General features: G+C 37.3%; 1 protein-coding gene across 19 annotated transcripts in view; it reads right to left on the reverse strand.

Annotated features, from left to right (window-relative positions):
- The window catches only part of MYO3B (myosin IIIB), a 256,067-nt gene that overhangs the window by 77,761 nt on the left and 156,157 nt on the right, over positions 1 to 22,149 (reverse strand). For all 19 annotated transcript variants that reach the window (XR_004241144.1, XM_032114004.1, XM_032114002.1 and 16 more), the window contains 3 exons: positions 18,424 to 18,544; positions 10,171 to 10,234; positions 9,148 to 9,286 (listed from right to left, as the gene is read on the reverse strand). Coding sequence is in view for 18 of the 19 variants with exons in the window: in XM_032114004.1 (XP_031969895.1) it covers positions 9,148 to 9,286; positions 10,171 to 10,234; positions 18,424 to 18,544 (324 nt within the window). In the remaining variant the exon portion in view is untranslated. The remainder of the gene's footprint in view (positions 1 to 9,147; positions 9,287 to 10,170; positions 10,235 to 18,423; positions 18,545 to 22,149) is intronic.

Below are 22,149 nucleotides of genomic sequence, written 5' to 3' on the forward strand. Positions count from 1 at the left end.
GACAGACAGTCAGACACGTTAAAAATGACCAAGTCTTTAGGGGTATTCCTGCTGCTATTCAGCTTGTTAGTTATGTCTGCATTCTCCCTCTCAGACTTAGCCCGGTAGGGCAGACCAACCTGACAAGCGAGAGGCAATAGTGATTACATAGTTGTGCTTATTGCCTTCTCACACTGTTCGTTACCTATGTATAAGGCAGGACAAACCTTTAAGACAAAGAACAGGTACTAAGATATTTTTAGGAAAAGAAATATTAGAATTCATAAGACTCTTCTTTTATATATGTTGTGTTACGACTAAGATATGCTTGTTGCCTGTCTGACCACAGAGGAAAGCAGCTTCTCTTTTTCCCACTGGCAGCAGTAACAATACTTCCTGTGGTTTTGGTACTCTGACCTCCCCTTGGGGGAAAGGTGTTATAAGCAGGGAAGGTGTGGGTGTGGCATTATTGTTCTGCTGTACTGCTAACACTTGAGCACAACAACTTCTTCCAGTAATTCTCTCCATAGGCAAGGAAGATCCTCAAGAAAGATTATCCTTTCCTGGGGTCAGAAGGGAGCTCTGCAAGCTTAAAATTACCACAACAAGCTAGTATTGGCTATCGCTATATTCAACCTAATCATTAGAATCATCTGAGGTTATCCATGAGAGAACTGAAATATAAAATACTTCTAGTGAATAGAGAGAAGTAATGATAGACAGCCAAGTAATACAATCATTGTCATGAGCAGGGCTAATGAATAAGTCATGTAAGGCAATTTCTTTTCACCCAAATACCTCATATTCAGTTCATGATTTAGTGAATGGAATACCTATTTATCAAACTGTATCTATTAGTAACTTGCAGTATCTACATTTTTACATATGTGGTTGCAAACACATTTTGTCCTCAGTATCTATCCTTTACTTGTCAGAGATATTTTGATTTTTTTTTTCGTTTGCATTGATCAACCATGAAAATTATATACCATGGCTTAGGTTTCTATTAAGCTGTATATGATTTTTGGTAGCTAATCACAATCCACTAGAGTAATAACTCAAACTTAGAACAGACAAAAAAAATCCAAACCCATACAAAGTACATAAGAAATTAATTTGTTATGGTACTTTCTGAACTATCCCACATAACTCATAGAACATTCCACAACATCACATTAATTGTTACTGCTTTTACCAGCATGTTAACTCTTCACAGAATCTATGAAGAACTGTAAAAATAATTTGTGAAAGCATACAGCATCTTCTAGAAAGAAAGACCTGAAATCCAGCTATTACTACTCAGCTGTGTGGAATTCATCAGAGTGAATTCAGATTTTTAAATACCAGCAAAAAAAGAAAAATTATTTGGTAACATACAGTTAGCAGATTAAATCATAGCTCTATAAAAGCAAACTATTAGCTGTCTTAGCCTTTTTCTTACAAAATAACCAGAAATAAAGAAATGATCTAAAGTTTTCTGATGTGAGACAAAGTTAAAAAATTCTGCAATTTGAAAAAAAAAATTGTGAAAATATTATTAGAGTTATTTTCGCTTTGTATGCACTCTCAAAGCTCTGTACCTACTGTACTTTAACAAAGTTTACTTAGATAAAATGGTGCATTTTTTTTAGAAGCAGAAGAGTAATGAATTAGGAACCACACTATATGCCAGAGTACATCAGTCATCTGAGATATGCTGCTGGTTCAGAGCACCAGTAACTGGAAAAATGACAAAAATAAGGCTGATACAGAATACTTGAAAGAATTTTCAAACAATAACACCAGGACAGTGAAGTGCTGCATGATGAAAACTTAACTACCAACAAAGATCTAGCAAAAAGAAGTGTTCAAACAAACCTGTATGTTGTGGATAGAAAATGAAGACAAAGAGCAGGTGAGTAGCAGCTTGGATAAGAAAGACAGGGAGGAGAAACTGAACTCCTATTAAAATCTGCAGGCTTTTGGCACAGCATTATCATATATTTATTATTCAACTTCATTACATTTCTTGGATTTCTTACTATGTTTTTTGATATTTCAATGAGAGAGTTCTGCAGTCTATTTTTATTGCAGTGCAGTCATTACAAGCTGAATTGCGACTTGTTTTATATAGAACAAGTACTAGGTTGCCTCTGGAGAACCCTACTGCAATTTATCTGTGCAGTTTACTTGCATCTTATTTTATCTCTCACCTCTGATACTAATCAGTCATGGCTGCAGGTCAAATCTTTTTGCATTGGAAGTAATCACAATAACCAATCCAGAAGTAAACCAGCCTATAATGAAATTCACTGCCTAGGGCTAAACATAGAGCTAACATGTGTTTAACAAATCAAAGCTTGTATTTATCACTTGCCACTGTTTGTGTCTTTGACTGTTGGAGGGAAAAAAAACAATTAAGAAGCTGTGCAGCAAAGAAAAATTTATGAGCAGTCCAATTTCTTTTCAGATTTGTTGGTCTGATACTTCGGCAAAATGCAGTCTGCCACTACAGAGTAGCAAAAGATATAACAGAAACCATCGACGGGTGAATCAGTTCAGAATGCAAACATCATCACTGCAAGTCTCAGCTGAAAAATTTACATAAGGCTGAGAGAAGTGCAACCAATGTCACTTCTGTTTGCAGTTATTTTCCAAATTCACACTGAATTATATGGTAAAGAACTGAAATCCTTAAAATGAGGTACTGTTTCTCACCCTAATGGCTAGTGAAGCTAAAAGGCTTCTGTACAGTTCCAGAAAGCAAAAATTCAGGTTTTCCATAGGATGGGAGGCAATATTTCCTCCTGGGGGCTCCTGCAGGGTCCCACCACATGCAATGCAGTGCTCAGTACCAGGCTTACCAAATGCATCCATCTGCGTAAGTATGCAGCCTTGCAAACCTAGAAAGGTGATTATCCTTTCCTATAACGATAGAAACAGAATCAACTAGGTTGGAAAAAACCTCTGAGATCATTGAGTCCAACCTATGACTGAAAACCACCTTGTCAACTAGACCATGGTACTGAGTGTCACGTTCAGTCTTTCCTTAAACACCTCCAGGGACTGTGACTCCACCACCTCCCTGGGCAGTCCACTCCAATGTTTAATCACCCTTTCTGTGAAGAAATTCTTCTTAATGTCCAACCTAAACCTTCCCTGACACAGCTTAAAACTATGACCTCTTGTCCTGTTGCTGGTTGCCTGTGAGAAGAGGCTGACCACCACCCGGCTAAAACCTCCCTCCAGAGAGTTGTAGAGAACAATAAGGTCCCCCCGAGCCTCCTCTTCTCCAGGCTAAACACCCCCAGCTCCCTCAGCTGCTCCTCACAGGACTTGTGCTCCACACCCTTCACCAGCTTCCTTGCCCTTCCCTGGACACAGTCCAGCACCTCAACATCCCTCCTGAACTGAGGGGCCCACAACTGGACACAGCACTCAAGGGGTGACCTCACCAGTGCTGAGTACAGGGGGACAGTCATTGTCCTGGCCCTGCTGGCCACACTATTCCTGATACAGACCAGGATGCCACTGGCCTTCTTGGCTATCTGGGCACACACTGGCTCGTGTTCAGCTGCTGTTGACCTGCACCACAAGGTCCTTTCCCACTGGGCCACTTTCCAGCCACTCTGCCCCCAGCCTGTAGCCCTGCATGGGGCTGTTGTGGCCAACATGCAGGATCCAGCACTTGGTTATGTTGAACCTTGTGCTGTTGGTCTGGCTCACTGATCCATCCTGTCCAGGTCCCTCTGCAGGGCTTTCCTACCCTCCAACAGATCAACACTCTGACTAAACTTGGTGTTGTCTGCAAATTTGCTCATGGTAGACTCCATCCCCTCATCTTGATCACCAATAATGATATTAAGCAGGACTGGACCCAACACTGATCCCTGGGGGACACCACTAGTGATGGACACAAACTGGATGCAGCACCATTCTCCACCACTCTCTGAGCCTGGCCATCTAGACAGTTCTTAACAACAATGATTGCTTTGAGACATAGCTTTATTACCAGCTTATTTTCTCAAGAGACATCCTAAAAAATAATTTTCTTATGGTGATTTCTACTTATACATTTGCAAGATAAAATGAATGATCTGGAAACATGATTTCCATTTACTGAGCCCAAAGCATTTATGACAGGTGTGATGAGATCAGTAATCCAGTGATACTCTTTTAGGAAAAAATAAAAAGAAGCTACTTTTTCTCCTGCACATGCCCAGTCAGATTTTGGTTCAAAAGCCACAGAACACTAGCAGGATCTTTTCACTGGAAATTCATTATACAACATCCCACATCAGCAAGTCCTCTGCTGGAGCCTCCAGCTGCAACATGGCTAACAGTAATTAGTCTGTTACAGTGTGGTATTGAGTAGGAGAATACTATGGAGATCTCACAGGCCTCACACACAGCTACAGCATGCTCAGTACAATCAGATCATACTATGTAACACTATCTTGGTCCTTTTAGAGTTTCTTGTAACAGTCAAACTGTCCTGTGATCATGCTGTTTTATTTGCAGAACAATGACCAACTCAAACCTGCCCCACTCAAGAAAATCCCCTGAAACAAACCCAAGTCTTCTGCCCCAACCCCTCCCCAGCCCCATATATGTAGAAAATTTTTCATGTCCATTTTTTATACCCAAGAGACCAAATTCTGCTTGCTGTTATGATTTTACTGACTACAGTCAAATTTTTCATGATTTATATTCCCTCAGTGTAAGATTAGTCTCAGTGGAGGGCTTAAAAATGATGAAATGAAACTCCTGTTTAAACAACCAAAAATTATTCTTAATAGGTTACAAATTCTTTGCCTTAAATTCCTGAATGATAGGATTCTGAAATTAATGGCATTCATGTGTCAGTATCATCCCACCTGCCAGTGACAATTAGTCTAAAGTCGATGTGATATTTCACACTACATCATGTAGCAGAGGTTTTGCTTTTACTTAGAAAAGGCAGTTTGTTATAATGAAATCGAACAGGAAGCTGAGTTACACAAACAGCTGAACGGCTTGGATTGATCTCTCTCTACTTGCAGAAAGTGAAATGACATCTTTGGTTACAAGGCACCCAGATCTTGATACCATGTTTTGTGTGAGATACTGCCTGTTCTTTACTATAACACCTATTACAGTCATGCTGGGATATTGACTTTCTGTGAATCCAAGAATAAAAAGTGCCCCCATTTCCAAATCACTACTTATTATTTCTTTGCCATAGCTGTTAACTTTTTCAAAAAATGTAAAAATAGGAATTAAATGAGAACAGAGTTAAAACTACTACAATGTTAAACTACCATGTAGTGTAACATACTTCTCTGTATTTAAGCACCTTTCACTTGCAAGTGGAAAGACATTGAGTCAAGACTGTACTCTAGATCGAGGCAGTTTAAAGTATTTTCAATAACAAAGTCTGGCTCAAAGAAAATTGTACTCTGAAGCAAAGATCAAACATCCAAGCCACCTATTCTCTTTGGCTTGGGTATTTTAACAAGATTATGCTTGTTAGCATTAAAATTGGACCACTTCTTTAAAACTGGAGTTAAGCACTAACTTCTAATGAAGTCATCATTATTTTAAATTTCCTGTTTATGGTGATGAACTTGTAAATATCATCTGTGTGATGATAACCACAGAGTAACATTTTGGAAATAATGTCTCCCATGCCCACGATGCCCCTACTAAAACTTGCCCAGGTGGGCAGCAGCCTTCCTCCCCATCAAGCAGTAACTTCACATATTTAATTATCTACTTGTCCTTCATCAGTACAAAACCCCATGACTTCATATGTTTCTCCAAACCCAATACAGCTACATTTACCAAATCCCATTTTTTGATTGGTTTACCAGAAAAGAAGAGAAAAAATGATCAACATAAAAAAATACATATTGCAAGAAAAACATTAAAAATGGGTCAGTGACTAATAGGACTCCAGCTTGAAACATGCCAAGCCCTAATTTCCACTAGTTTTGAGAATATAGAAGACTAAGAATCTAAAATTAAAAGTTATACTGAAAAGGACTATTCAGAACCTCAGACTGTGGCTACAGACACTGAGGACTGTATACTTCCAGATCTCACAGAATCCTGGCAAATTTCTGTACCTCTTACAAAGTTTCAGCATTGCAGTGTGAGGTGCAAGGCATAAACTGAACATATCCATAAGTCATATTATTCTCCCATAAGAGAATCTCCACGGCCAGAGACTCTCTATGTATTTTCTCACTTGTTCAAAATGTCTGTGCTAAGCATAAAAAATTATGTCATAGTTTGGTCAATGAAGAGATACTATTAGCTTTCCTTTTGCAAACATATTTCCTTTGCATCTCAGAAAATTTGTCACATTTACCTTTGAAGCAAACTTACATTGGTCAATTCCCTATGAAGCACTCACTTTTCATTAATAATTTCAAACATTCTCACTATCTATCTCATCTAAGGGAATACCACTACTTGGTCTCTGGAGATTATATTATTTTGATTCCTTCAGTACTACTTTATTGTGACTAGAATAATTAACTTCTGGCTTAATTGTTAGTAATGATGGGACTCTGCCCAGGCACTGTGTCACAGCAGAGACACTGGAGGGAATTCTTGGCATTGTTACTGGTCCTGCCCCACTGCTCTGGCAGAGTGCAGGGGAATGTCTGTGCAGCATAAAACCAGCCCCTGTGACTCTATACAACCATAACACACGCATGCACTTGCTGTGCACGCAATTTGGCCATACAGCTCAGTCTTTCTATGACCCAGTGACAAGGCTTGGGATGTGAAAAAGAGGCTTTTGTTTCTGTATTAATTACCGAGTACAGTCTTCGCATGATTTTTGTAGAAATTTCCTTGTCTGTTCTTCCTTTGCCAATCTGCTATTAAGAACAGGCAGCCTGTGCTATTAGACACCTGGATAACAAGATGTGAGTGAATAGTCTGCTCGATTAATACAAAAATATGCAAACTCATATCAACCATTTTTCCCTTTTGTGCTCTGTCTCCTCTTGACTGCACCAGAGCCTCACCTACCAAGGCCTCAAGACAAATAAGCAGCCTGTCCATCCTTTTGTGCTTAAGCATGCACACAGACTTTCTCCTTAAGCAAACAGCAACACTGCTTCACAGCTGGGCCATGGACCAGTGCAGAAACCTGTCACATTCCCTTCCCCATTGGCCTCTGTATTTCAGGCCCAAGCACCACCAAGATGATAGACTACTGCTGTCTGTAATGTAACTTACAGAGAATTAAAAATCAGTCTTTAACATTGCAGAATAATGTTTCACTATGAAAAAGAAGTCTTTGCATTGTTTGGACCACCCAGTAGGCAGCTTTTTTAGTGTGAGTAACAGCTTATGTAGTATCACCTTGCATTGTAAAGCACACATTTTTATATAGGCTTTCTTATTCCAAAAATGTATTTCCTATTTCACTTGGTTTTCAAAATAGGTGTAAGAATACCATCTGCTTAAAAGTACATTTCCTACATTAAGGCTGAATACAGACTGAGCACCAGGTGAAAGCATCTGCATCTCTGAATGCAAGCCGTGCTTTTAAAAGCACCCAAAGAAATTATTATTCTTCACCAGGTTTACTTCCTTAATAGTTACTCATTGAAGTGTGATTTATATGATCATCTATCTGAGTATTTTCATGCTTAACTAGGAAATTCCTTACTTCTTTGCATTTGCATGCTTATTCATTTAAACATAGATGTTTCTTCAGTAGTTCAGATCCATGTTGCATTAATCTCCTCTTCAAATTTTATTCTTCTATCATTTCACATTTTTTGAAGACTCTCTAAATTACTGGGTAATGGCTCTAAATCATACTTGCTAAGGGTGTAATTCTGCCAGTTTTACTCTAATTGTTTTACCTCAGACACAAGGTCTTTGATTTTAAGGAGACCAGTTGCAGGTAACATACAATATCCAGTGAGAGTAAAGAAGATGGATTTGGGCCCTGACTGCTTCCCTCAAGAGGATTTACTGCAATGAAGATATTTTTGTTTGACAGGTTTATTGTTTAACATGTAATAATTTAAGATAGTAATGCAAACTTCCCCTGCAGTCCCACACTATAGATTCGAAACCCATATGGACTGAAATGCATGAAGAGGGAATAATGGATTTCTCAATCTGCTCTGTTTACATACTACTCCTTTTAGCATGGAAAGCACATTATGCCTGTGGAAAAGAGGAAGAACATTGAATTTACATTATTTGCCGCAACAAAATGATCTCCCTATAAATATCTATCTTCTTACCTTTCATTGTAAATTGTTTTACTGAACTCTGTAAAATTTAAACACATAAATTGCAGGATTAGGGCTTAATTATTCAGGTAAATGTGTGTAGATTTATGAGATGAAAAGTGTCCCATTAAATAACTAAACAGTAATGTTAATTAACAGCACAACATCATAAACAACTAATTTTCAGCATTAACCTGGAAATTAATTTAATATCATATACATTTTGGCTCTGGTTACAGATATCACATTATCAACCTACTTAGTTTTAAATTGTGAAAGTTATTTTCCAGTACAGTAATAAAATCTGTATTCATGGATTTGCAAAGACAGGATGATTATAATACTAGAGAAAAGTATTCTAATAGGTAATGATTCCTGGAATATCCAAAGATAAACCAGGTAAAACTCAAAAAATTTCAAAATGTTTTACTTCAGGTTTTTAAACTCTTGCTGAACATGGCAAAAATAACATAACAGCAAATAAAATTTAAAAATGCACTGCATAGATTGTAGAATTATTGTAGACGTTCCTGTGTTGCTGACTGAATCTTTGCGTGTGTGAACAAACTAGTTGCCTTTCATTCTGCCAAAAATGAGAGATTTCATTACTGTGTTTGACTTCTGAGGTTGGAAGGCAAAGGAAAACTGAAGCTCTTGAAGGCAGATTTGATTTAATTAAAAGGGTATTTCAAGATTAGTAATGACATTTTTAATAGAAGGTGTATTTTTAAAATAATTTTATTTTTGCCTCTGTAATACAGATACTTAAGGGTTTTTTCATATTTCCAGGGTGAAAATGTGTAGAAGAAAGTTTTTCCTTTATGTTTCCTGCCTTTCAAGGGATTGTGAAAAGATCTCATCAATATATAAAGCAAGTTACATGCTGACAACGTAGCTTATATCAGTAAACAAAATATCTCTGCTACTTTACTATATTTCTTACCTCCTTTTTTATGGGATCTCAAGAGACTTGACAACTGATGGTCTGCAACTGTCTGGGATTGGCTAACTGATTGTGAATCGCTCATTTCAAATGAACATTTTAGAATAAACGGAGAAGCAGAAATCTCATCCAAATTACTCTGGAATAAAGAATGCTGGTTTAGGCACATAAGAAATGTATTGATTCCACTTGGTCATGATAACTTACAGCTGTGATCTCATAGAGAGCAACTTGTTATTTTCCAAGACTCTCTGAAACATCTAATGCTAGATTTAACTTACACAAGATTCTTGTGGCTTTCAGCAACACCGACTTAGCACCCATGTCACAAACATTTGTTTACTTTTTCCCATTTAACTTATTCATCCCCTTTCCTCATGCAGTTAAATCATAGCATGCACTGTATGCTGATTTCCTCTCATAGTTAATTTGTATCTTTAGAAAAAAGCTATAGGAAGGTATTAATCTGCTTAACATTTCTAAGTACATCATCCAAGGGATTTTGTTTTTTTAATCTTACATATGCTCAGCAGAGTTACTGGCAAAAACTGTACATTTTCTCCATTTCATCCTTTCAACATCAAATGGTAAGCAGCAAAAATTGGATCAGACTTCAAAGACTATGCTGTGCTCCAAGTCACAGAGCGACTCCTCCATTTCACATATTGAATTCGAGCAGGATATCAAAGTGCTACCAAAGAACCTCAGGTCCTTACTAAAAAAGAGTCTCTAACATCTGTAGAAAGTGAAGTGCACAGACAAATCACCTCAGGGAGCAGCTAGCATTTATTCTCAGCAGCAAATTTCCAGCCTTTTGATTCTCTTATTCACTGTACCTCCCTGTCTCTCTACAGAACTAAAGTTCTTAGCAAGCAGGCTTTTGTCTCAAAGACTTCAAAACATCACTAACGGTTTCATGTTCAGATGACTATGCCAAGCAGCCACGAACACATTGCAGAACTGTGGACTCAGGAATTTGAAGTTATAATGTGATGCTGTTTTAGAATATAAACTTAGTAGTACCTTTTTAGTTTGCTTGTCAAGAAAATCAGGCACCACGGGAGAAGACTGGTTACTGGTTTGCTGCCTAAAAGCAAAGAAAAATAAAAAATTTATCTTAAATATTGTAATTTCTTCACTCTTATAAAACGTTTACTGGCATACACACTTTTTTTGTTGATTTTCCCTTTTCCCCCTCCCCCAATTTCTAAATATGCACATACAATCAATTCAGAAAAACCAGACCAGTCCCATTTCCTCTTATAAGAAAGTGCATGCTGTTAAACACAGCAACAGGTTATGAACAATGAATTTTTCATTAAAAAGTTGTGGGTCTGTGCAGATGTGTAAAATGAGTTTATCAGAATTCAATGAAATTGAAATAATGTATTAATTTGCTAAGATTTTACATTAAAATTTTTTCCCAGGGCTATGAAAAGCTGTTTCCACAGAATTCATACTTAGACACTCAAAATTTGACGAATGAGGAAGAAGTGAAACATGTGTTCTCCTAAAGCCATTTGGGTTAAGCACAGAGCAAGAAGTAAGATGTCTTAGATTCTTTGTCTAGATCTGTTACTATTTCACCATCACACTATGTCACCATAAAAATATTAAAGGCCAACTCCTACTTCGTTAATGCTGATTAAAGCAACATAAAAACCTTCTGCAGGCCATGATCCTTGTTGTCAGGCCTTTGAAGTCAACAGATTTCTTCCACAGTAAAGTCCACCCAGAGAGAACTTGTTTCAGAGTCTTCAGCTATGCAATACCAAAAAAAATGCTACCAATTTAATTTAGTAGATTAAAAAAAATGAGGTTCACAGATATTATGTGGTATGCTCATAGTCCTCAAATTGGAATTAAACCCAAAACTTTCTGATTGTCAGAACAGAATGAAGCTTTCAAGAACATGGTAAACATTCATCTTTTTTGTAACATTGCAATTTCATGACTGAACTTCGGATTTGCACATCAGATAAGAGGAATTTAAGTTTCCCTTTATTCTTTGACATGAAGAAAGAGAAGAAAAACATTCTGCTAAGTTGAATTTAAACTTGTGTTTTCCTTGGAGGAAATGAAGGGATTAATTTCAGAAACGCATTATCATTTAGTACTGGCATACTTCTTAAACTGAAAACTATAACATATGTCTAGGACTGTATTTGACACTGCATTTGTGCATATACCATATTATCTGTAAAGTTCTTTATTACTATTTATCTTGTATATATATTATTTAGATAATCATTTATTCGGTGGGACTGTTAGATAACTTGCCACTTTTCCCCAAAATTTCCTCAAGCATTTGTTGAGATAATGCATTCTCCCTTTCCCCAGTATTTCTGAAAAGAAATCAAATACAAGGTAAAAATTATGAATAATCCTCAAATATCACTGTGGTGGATGTCAAAATCAAAATTTGCTGTCAGATCAGTATGTTGCAAATGGCCTACAATGACAAAACCAGACTGAATCATCACATACATTTAAATATTCAGATTTTGCAGTGGTTTGGATTTGGATCTAAATTTGCAGCAGGAAAATAATCTCTATCTTCTACTAAAAAAATACAGAACTTTGCCACTATACAAGGCTAGAACCTTGTATAATTCTTTAAAGCACAAAGGTAAAAATCAGCAACTTGCCTTTTGTACAGCTTAAGCTAGCAAAAATCAGCCTCTGGAATTTGGAAGCCCTTCAACTCTATGTCAGGATCCCAGTGATGCCGTGGTTCTGATTAAAACAATCCTAAATTGTGTTTTTGCTGCAAGGGAGTCCATCCTTGCACAGAATGTACTGTTGCTACTAGAATTATGTACTTGATTACTAGCTGTTACTCATTAGCTTTTCATTGCATTTTCTTGCCCCATCCTGTTAAGAAGGGGAATGACAGAATGGCTTGGTGGCCACCTGGCAGCCAGCCAAAGTCAACCCACCATGATGTCAAACTGGCAGGGAACACTTCTGAAAACATGGTATCAACTGCAGATCTGGGTTCATGTGCCTGGTTTCAGTCAGGCAACTCAACAATTTGCTGCTGGCTGTTCAGCTACTGAGCTATAATGCGCCTCAGTCTTCACATACAGGCTGTCTATAAATCACTCAATTAGCAAGAAACATTGGAAAAAAGAGAGAAACATTGATTCTTAAGGTCTGTCTGCACATCTGTATAGTGTATAGACTCACTATACTTAGCATTGAAAGCAGTTGAACCATAGCAACATAAATCTAGTAATGGAGATTATCTTATGCTGGAGAAAAAATATCTAGTTTTGGAGTTACTCTGGCCATTATAAGTAATGGCACTTTTACTTTCATTATTTAAATGCTTTTGAAAATGTTAGAAACACTACTAGATGTTCTTCTAGAAATAATACAGCTCATTTTGCAAAAGTAATATTTTACAGAACAGAACAAATTCAATCCTTCCAGTGTGGGTAGATGAAAAATGCCAAAGGGGTGGGAAGGAGGGAAAAACCAGATGACGCTGGAAAACTGTGCCCAAATTCCCATTTACACCTTTAAAAATCTTGAGTAACTATTTAAACTTATGAACTGCAAAGCAATTAGAAGCTCACATGACACCAGAATCAGGCCCATGGATTCTACTGCATGCCACAAGGATTGCAGGCTTCCTATTTCCATCACAAGCAATAATCTTAATGTTTGCTATGATTAAAAATAGGAAAGTGAAGCTATTAAAGGAAACCAGAATGTCTTTATACCAGCTTTTCTTATGGAAAGAAATGAAAATTCATATTCAAAAGATGACTTATACAAGAAATTGCGATGTGATCTTGACAGAAACTGAAATCATCCAAGGAGAAGGTATGGGAAAGGTGTAGGGAATAAATCACCAGGACCCAATGGCATTCTTCTGAAGATCCTGAAAAAAATAGGTTTAAAATGTAGAGATGTGACCCCTTCAATCAGCTCTCCATGAAGAATAGAAATGCATTAACTTAGTTATTATTTTTCTTTTCCTTTTAATCAAAAGAATTCATGGAGGGTTTTGTTATTGATTGAGAGTAAACCTCACTTTAGTGAGAGGCGGGCTGCAGATCAAGTCAAAGAAGCCAGAGCAAAAGATAGAAGAGCTTTTACACAGAAGAGGAGAATTCACATGAAACCAATTTCTGAGTGAATTTGTGCTCATGTGACTGAAATCATGTTTAATTTCTACTCTCAGTGATACACAGGATGCTGCGGTTATGTGCTAATCCACCAGTGCCCATATAGGTAAACCCACTTTGCATGCTATTTCAGTGGACTTCCAGCTGTAGCAAACCATTGAGAAATGAACCTCATTCATTTTTCAGGCACAGCAATGCCACAAGTAAAGCAGACACATGGAGAATTCCTCTAGATTGATTTCTATACTTATTCCCCATACTGATGCAGCAATAGCTGGTGGCACTACGATGCTATAAAAGCTCACTTGCAATGCCAAACCCACTGGCACAGATATGTTACAGTTCAAGAAGTCACTGTGCATTTGAAAATCATTAAAAAAACCTTGACAATTCATCTAAGTCAATCCAATTTTCAGACAAAAATCAGCTACACCTACTTCCCCCCCCCCCCCCCCCATATATTTGCTTGACCTGATTTTTAAAACCTACAGTAATGGAGCTGTCAAAACTTCCCAAGGTAGCCTACACAGGGTTTAATTCAGCTTACCATCAATTAGTTTGATGTCTAACCTAACATTCTTGTGCTGCAATGCAAGCCCATTATTTCCCTCTTGATTCTCAACAGAGAACAGTTTGTTCATTTTCTCTTCACATCAGCCTTTCATGATAGGAGAAATGATACCATATGACCCTTAGTTTTCATCTCCCTTAGAGGTCTTCCTTTATCATGGTTTATAAAGATATGCGATCATTTTTGTTGCCAAAGGACCTGCTAATTTTCTTCAAGGGCAGTCTCCAATATACTACCTTAAGTCTTGACAGTGATGAGAAAATGTTATGATGCACATGTGAGTTGAATGTATCCTCACTGCTGGTACCCAATGTAAACTTTGGAGCATTACTGAATTTCATATTGTGGTTCATTACATTTCACGTAACTGTTTCTAATTCAAATCCTACCCTCTCAAGCTCTTGTACCATCACTCACTTAGTACTGATACAAATTGAGTAATCAGATCCTGTTTCATCAGTTGAGCCATTAGTGAGCAGAAACAGACCCATTTCTAGAATTTGACTTTCACATGCACACTTCCTGTAGAACAAAGAAATGCTGATAATTATTCTTTGTCTATAATTTTTCAAACATCTAAGTTGGTGTGCCTGTGTAGCTTTGTACAGACTCTATTATACAATCTTGATTATGTAAGGCTCATGTGAATGTCAAGAATTTTACTAAAAAGAATGTTCCTTGAGAACCTAAGCTGACCAAAGCCTGAACATGATACCAAATAGCTAAAAAGAGAAAGATATAAGGAAAAAAAATTCCAATGAACTCAGTTCAAGAGTGTGAACTGGTGTGATGTCAGGTATCTTCTACCATGCATCCTTAACACAGAGAGCTCCAACGGAGCTCTGGGATACTGACTGACACACAGTTATAGTCACAGACCTAACTGATGTGTAACAAAGTCACTGTGTGGAAACAATGCTTTCTGCTATACAACACAGTATAAAGGCACTGATCATATACATGTAGCTAACTTGTATTGTGGTATTTAGCAGTCAGTGAGCTACAGTACAGTGAGATAGAGGAAAAAAATTAACAATACAGTAATTATTTTCAAGGGGAAGTATCAGATCAGTATTACTTAACACAATTTTCATTTGGGAAGGAAATGGAAAAGGTGACGATGGTGGAACATGCAGGCTACAGATACTTCAGTGGTGCTCTAAAGGGATTTGAAGATATTTGAGAATGACAGCTCTGTCTGAACAAGAAGATGAACAAGGCAGCGTAGATTAAGGTCCTTAGTCATAGAACTGTAGATTATCCTGCTAAGCAAGAACATTTACGAAAAATACATTCACTAGATATCTGTCAATCTAACAAATTCAAATCACATTATGTTTTAGAAAATTACTTCTCCCTTCTCCATAAATTGTTCCTAATTAGCTTAGAAGATTCCTAATACTAACTTGGAATTTTATCTATGCTATTGCAAAATGCAGCATTTTTTGTTTCTGCAGTGATCAACTGCAAAATGGAAGCAGATGTTAAGGTTGGTGTCTTTGCTCTCCTTGTGAGAGAGGAGACCCCATCATACTCCTCCCTGCTCTGCTGCCTATTCAACTCTATACGGAATGGTAAATCTGCTATTCAGCTGTTGTAAAAATGGCTCAGAAAGGTTTTCACTTTCCTCATTTGAACCATGTTTAACTCAGGTCTTGATCATGTTTGCCTTTAAAATAACGGCCCCTTTTAAGGTTTGATTGTGATTCAGTTCCCTAACACCACACAGGCCTGCAGGTTCCTCTCAGTGGCTGATGACGTCAAGAAAAAGCTTGGCAAGTGTCTCATACACACATGGGTTTTGGAGAATAATTCAAACTTAGTGTCAGCTTCCCAGGTGCACAATTATTCCCAGGATCTTGTTTCAGTAGGAGTCACAGACATTTCCACAGCTTTGTGGAACTGAATAGAAAAACATTTTTTCAACGAGACAAAGCCACTTCCCTGCTAACATTTACATAATCTATTTCTATTCCAATCAGAGATATTTGCCAACTGTCAATGCATCCGTAGTTACCTGTGACATCAGCTTTGCATTTGACTTGATTACCAAGTCAAGCATATAAATGCATGAAACATTTTAACATGTAATGCTAAATGAACAACTGTGTGCATGTAATTAGTAACCCATGTAATTTATTAGCTTCAGTTCACTTATGTCCTGCATTCACTGACTGAAGAGTATGAACTAGGTGTAGAGATTCAATTTCTTCTACGGAATTATTTTTTTTTAAAGTGCTCATTTCTTATGAACACTTCAAAATTCATGACTTCGTAAAACTGAGTACTTTATATATAACACCATAATGTAGCTTTTAAACAGATCTTTTAAAAAGCATCAGGTTGTCATACATTTAAATGCAAAGTTATAGTCCTCTGCATACAACAGAACTGTGTGTAATTTTGCCTTCTGATCCCAAGTACCTTTACGCTCATTTCTCATTTTTCAAAACTACCAGTTAGGAAAAAAAAGAAACAAAAAGAAACAAAAATAAAAGAAATTACAAAAAATGAAAGAAAATGAAGAGAAAATAGTATTTTATTATTCTATACTTTAGTTCCATAATGTGTGAAGCCACAGAGAGGCTGCCTTCACTAGGGTCAGATTACCAGCTACTATGTCAAGCATCTGCACTATTATTCAGCAACCTTTCTGTTTCCTGCAAGTTTCCTCTATGACTGCAACAGCCATGTGCTTAAAACAACAGTACACCTACATGAAAAAGTGATGCTTGATTTATGGGAACTAAGTTACCGGATTAAGCCCCATTACCTGTGAAATGCTTACATTTTCAAGTCTTGCTGAAACTACTGGAACCTGAGGCCATTGCTGTGAAATTTATGGGATTAGGCAAATAATCTGCAGTATTTGTTTGGGTCAAATTGAGAGCTGCCAGCAGTAATGGCAGTTTCCCAACTCCAGGCAAAAGAAGAACTTATTTATGTATCTGACTGTACACTGCAACCAGGACTGGGTGCAAGACTTGAGTTGCCAATGTATTTTACATGGGCATCTTCAGGTCAGATATCTAAATGCATTTAGACAATGATTTCAGTGTAAGTTTGGTGGCTAAATATATTTAAAGGTTGTATATATGTGCTTCATAGAGCCCAAATTCAGCTCAACAGTAACCGAACCATAAAATTTTTGTGAGCCTCAAGAGATGTACAATTAGGCCAAGTTGTACCAAATCCAAATATATTTGTTTGGTGAGGAACAAAGAATTCCAGAGATAGTTTAATGCAAAAATGGAAGAAAACCATTCCTATATATGAAATAAATGACCAAAAAAGTTTAAAGAGGCTCTGTGCCTCCAAATAAGTCCAGATGAAAAAGTCTATTTACATTGTAAGTAATTATAATTCTGGATGCCAAAGAAAACTGACAGTAGAGATCTTACTAGCTCTTGCTTTCAACCATCACTGCAGACTGGAGAACAAATGAACACATGATCACCAATAGTCTTAATGAGATCACAAGATATCCACCCCTTAAAGACTGAAGAAACAGAAGGCGCTGCATGCACATGAAGGGAATCATAAATAAGGATTCTCATTCCCCAGTGAGCAGTCAAGCAACCCCAAATCAGATCTATGATGGTAAAATGCAGTGGGCTTGCTTTTTACCCTGAAAATCATCACCAAAACCATTTATTTACTTATTTATTTAGTCCTTGTCCAATGGCCTGAACCTTTTTTTTGCTAAAACAGAATACTTTATTCAAGGAAAATATTCTGGAGCACTATTAACCTGCAAGAATGTAGGTGGTTACACCTGAACAAAGTCCTATAATAATGCTCTAGAGCATGTAGCAGAGTTAGCATGGAAGTTAACAAAACCCAATGCTATGAGCATACACGGAAAAAGAAATAATCATTAACTTCTCCATAATGGTTTCAGCAGGAAAGATCTCATAACTCTCCATCACTGTAACTAATAAAAGGGATTAGTCCTGCAAATGCAGCCACCTGTCCTAGAACACTGTTGGTGACTCAGACATAACAGATCCTTTTTGCCTCTCATACCCAGGGAAGTGTCAGGGGAAGATCTGTCTGGAGTGAATCCATTGCTTAAAGGGATAAAATACCTTTTCTCTTCAAAAAGGAGAGCATCACTATGGTTTACAGCATTCCTTGGCTTTCTGTCAGTGACTTGTCCATCTGCTCTTGACAGCTCTTTTCCCTGTCTCATTGCTGGTCTACATGGAGCTTTACAGGCACAGAAGGGTAACTTTCTACTCTTGGACATTTAATAACATACACTGCACTCAATTCTGAAATGATGAGCACTTGCAATTCTGTCTGCAATCTACAGTATTCTGGGTACCTACACGAAGTACACAAAAACAGGACAGCAACCCAGAGCAAACAGCACCTTTCCACTAACTGGGAGATTACTGAGATGACTAAGCTGGAGGGGGAACTTGCTTGACTAAAGGTGGTCATCCTCAGAATGCAGCAGATTTTCTAAGAGCTGGCTGAATCATGATGACAAACCTGCTCCTTTCAGATCTTACTGTGGTGGAAACCACTTTTATTAAAGAATAGATAGCAAAGGATTCAACTTACCAGTCTTCTTCACAGCCAAAATCTGAAGTAGAGCAGCTGCTTGTAAGCTGAGCATCTGCGACACGCTCAGTGCTGTTTTTCAATCTTGTGTAGTTTTTACGAACAATATATCCCCTAAAAGCTAAAAAACATAGTTATGAATCAGAAAGACTCTACAGAAACTGAAATGCAGACTGGCATCTGGCACTGCAGCACAGACCTGAATGTCCCCATCTTTTACTGAATTAGTGCACAAGAACACTTAGCACCTCACACGAGAAACTCAAATGTTGCAATGTTACCAACACCTGGAAATTCTACAGGACCTTAAACTCTCACTGTTGATCACTTGGCACAGCCCAGGCAAGGAAAACAGGCCTCAAAAACATGCCTAATTTAAAGAGGAAATCAACTCAGAATGTATTAAAATAAAATCACTCCCAAAACAAGTTCTTTGATCACAACTTCCCTTTGAGCTAGTCATGTTTTACAGAATCAGAAGCTTTACTTTCTTTTATTGTGGGATAGTGGGGTGAGGAGCCAGATATATTCCGTTACAGCTAGAAAAATTCTTAATGTCTTCTCCTATTTTTTCAATTAACTGTAACCATAATAAAACATTTAAAACACCTCTCATAAAAACAGGAGAAATTTAGAGAGATTAGAATTTATACCATTCCTAAAAAAAAAGCAGAACAAAATAATCACAAAAAATACTACATTAAGTAGGAAGCATATAGTAGAATGAAATGGTAAAGAAAATTATGATTAGTAATTATGATTAGTATGGATTTATTTCCATCAACTGTCTTCGGGTTTGGGTACCTGAATACCATAATTATTTCCATAGTTTTATCTTGAATTTTTTACACCTGTGAGCAGTAAGAAAGCTCAAGCACAAACCACAGATAGCAATACATACTGCACTTAGGACAAAGGACTAAAAAGGTTGCAATATACACTTAAACTCACAAAATTTTAAATTTTATTTTTGTAGCATTTATTTCAAGCATTATTTTAAGTAGAAATACCCATGGAAAGAAAGAACTGAATAATGAAAAAAGTAAATACAGTATCAGTGCCATTGTTTCAGTGTACAATAAGCAGTTGCTGAATAAGAAGACTGAGGGTTGTGAGAGAAAGGAGCTGTTTTCTAGTTCAGCAGGACTGCAGTTTAAGCAGTGAGACAGTATGTAAAAGAATATTGGAACTAAGCTGAGGAAATATGATTTTTGAAAAAATAAGTTTCATGTCTAGGAAAAGCTTTCAAGTACGTGAAATGCATACAAACCAGAGTAATTCTGAAGACTAAATACCCAAAGGAGAAGAGCAGCCCCTCCCATTGGGGTCCAGGTTTACACACTACAATGGAAAATAGGATAGACACAGAAATAAGGTCTAGGGCAACCTCATGTAGGATCAGGGTCATGATAACATCGTAGATTACCAAAAGAAATCAGGAGGTAGGATAAATAATGAACAAATAGAGGAACAGAGAAATTGATCAGAAGATTGACAAGATTCCTCTGTATCTCACACTTCTGATTTTTATGAAAGCACTGAGGTTTCTGGGATAAGAAGCAACAAAAATTGCCTTTTAATGAGAGGTTATGAAAATAAACAACCATTCACTTTACAGAATGCATGACAGAAGTTTGACCTGCTGAGGTGTTGAACCAAATACAGAGCTCAGGTATCGTGAGGCTTGAGGAACTTTCCTCCCTTAATAATCAGACTAGGAAAGTCTGCCTGTCTGGCAGAGATGAGGCAAGCTCTCACTTGTCCCATGTGAAGCTTCCAACCCTTAACTATCCCCTAACTGACCAGACAAGGATCCTACTCTGCTATTTGCAGCAGAGACAGCTGGCCAGCAGTCACCTCTCTGCAGCTGAAACATGCTGAGTGTCAGTCGGTGGACTACTATAAAGAAGCACTGAAACAAATGAACTAATAAGATAAACTTCAGTTTTATCCTTAGTAGTTTCTCAGCTTTTAATAATTCTTTGCACGCGTGTGTCTATAAAATCAACCCTGATACATGCTGTGATTTTATATTTAAAATTTGTTTTTCTTTTTCTCGGAGACTCTTATTAATGTCAGTACAACCATTTTGGTCTTTCCCCCATTCACTACGTAAAAACCTGATACATCTGATTTAACAAACACAGTTTTTGCCCTATCTTCTGTTTTCATAGGTACTTTCAAAATCAACTCCTCTTCAACACAACCTTCCCACAAGATGGTTTCTAACTTTCTTCTAAATTACCTTGCATCTGAAAGGTAAATGGTTGTATGTTTCCTACTTTTGACTCCTGGGACAACTGAAGTGCAGGATAAACAAACTTCTTTAAGTCTCTGGAAGCTTCATCAAGCACTAGTAGGACTGCATCTTTTCAACATTTATTAACAGGATCTATAATGTTTCAAAAGAAATGCATATGCAGAGAATTCTACTGGGGGAGTCTGAGAGGCTGGGAAGCTGCTCCATCACAGCAATTTGCATTACTGACTGGTGCTGGTTTTGACACTAAGCACTTGGCTCAAAGAGTGTGAAATTAGCAGACTCATGTTGCTACTGCTCCACGAACAATCACTGCATCATTGAAGAAGAATGATTACCAGCTGTCACCTCATTTTCACCTTATTCAGTCTATATTCCAAACTTTTCAGCAACAGTAGCTTTAACCCTCATCTTTACATAGCCAAAGATGACAGGATCTGAAAAGCAACATAGGAACTGAACTTAATTTTAACACTTCTATTAGTAACTTCGTGTTAAATGCTTTATGTGCCACAAATTAGGAAATGAATTTTTACTTCTTTTACTGATAATTTCTCACACAAAGAGAGTTTTCTGTCAGCTTCAGCACCTAGAAAACCAAGAATCTATTTACCTCAGGGAGTCTGAAATTCGGCATCTTGCAGTTATAAACTTTTAAGGTCTAAATATAAGGCAGTATACATTACACATAATACTGCACAATTCCAGATAGGAAAAGTCCAGGCATTTTCCTTCTGATTCCCACAGGAAATATATAATTACAGAGCAAATTGTGAAGCACAGTGTAAAAAGATCAAAGCTAAACAATCACAGGTCTATAAGAGAACTATAAAGAAAGGAGATAAAGTAGTTTGAAAACAGTAGAAGGATTAATTCTCAGTCATTAAAAAAAAATCATGTGAAGCAGACTTTTACCACACAGACACAATTTTATTCTATAACATCACCTAAAATAGCTTATAACAGCAACTCAGAAGAGAAAGCTCATGCTTGCTTAAGAGAAGGCAGTTGATTTGCTAGGAACAGCACATCACTTTCTTAATTTGTCTAGTTAAAAGAGCATTCAGCAGCTTAACAGCATCTGAGAGAAATTAGAACCCATGAATCTGATTATTCATTCCATGCCAAATTAATTCTAATGAGCAGTAGAAGGCACAGAGTCACATCCTTTGCTGGGTGCCATGAACACATCCCCTCTTTCACCTCTCTACATGGGTATTGGGTGATGCCTGTTTAATAGCAGAAAAAAACTCTTAAGTTCTCCAGCAGAAGCATTATGAGAAGGAAGTAATGATTTCCCTTGTACAAGCAGTAACTATCAGCAACAAACAGTGACTATTAGCAAGACTCACTAAGGCTGTCATCAGGTCTGGTGTTACTGATGCAAATCAACACCTGGACATAGAGCTCACAGAATCACAGAATATGTTGACTTGGAAGGGACCAACAAGGATCATCCAGTCCAA

This window comes from Corvus moneduloides, chromosome 7, assembly GCF_009650955.1.
Source record: "Corvus moneduloides isolate bCorMon1 chromosome 7, bCorMon1.pri, whole genome shotgun sequence".
Lineage (NCBI taxonomy): Eukaryota > Metazoa > Chordata > Aves > Passeriformes > Corvidae > Corvus > Corvus moneduloides.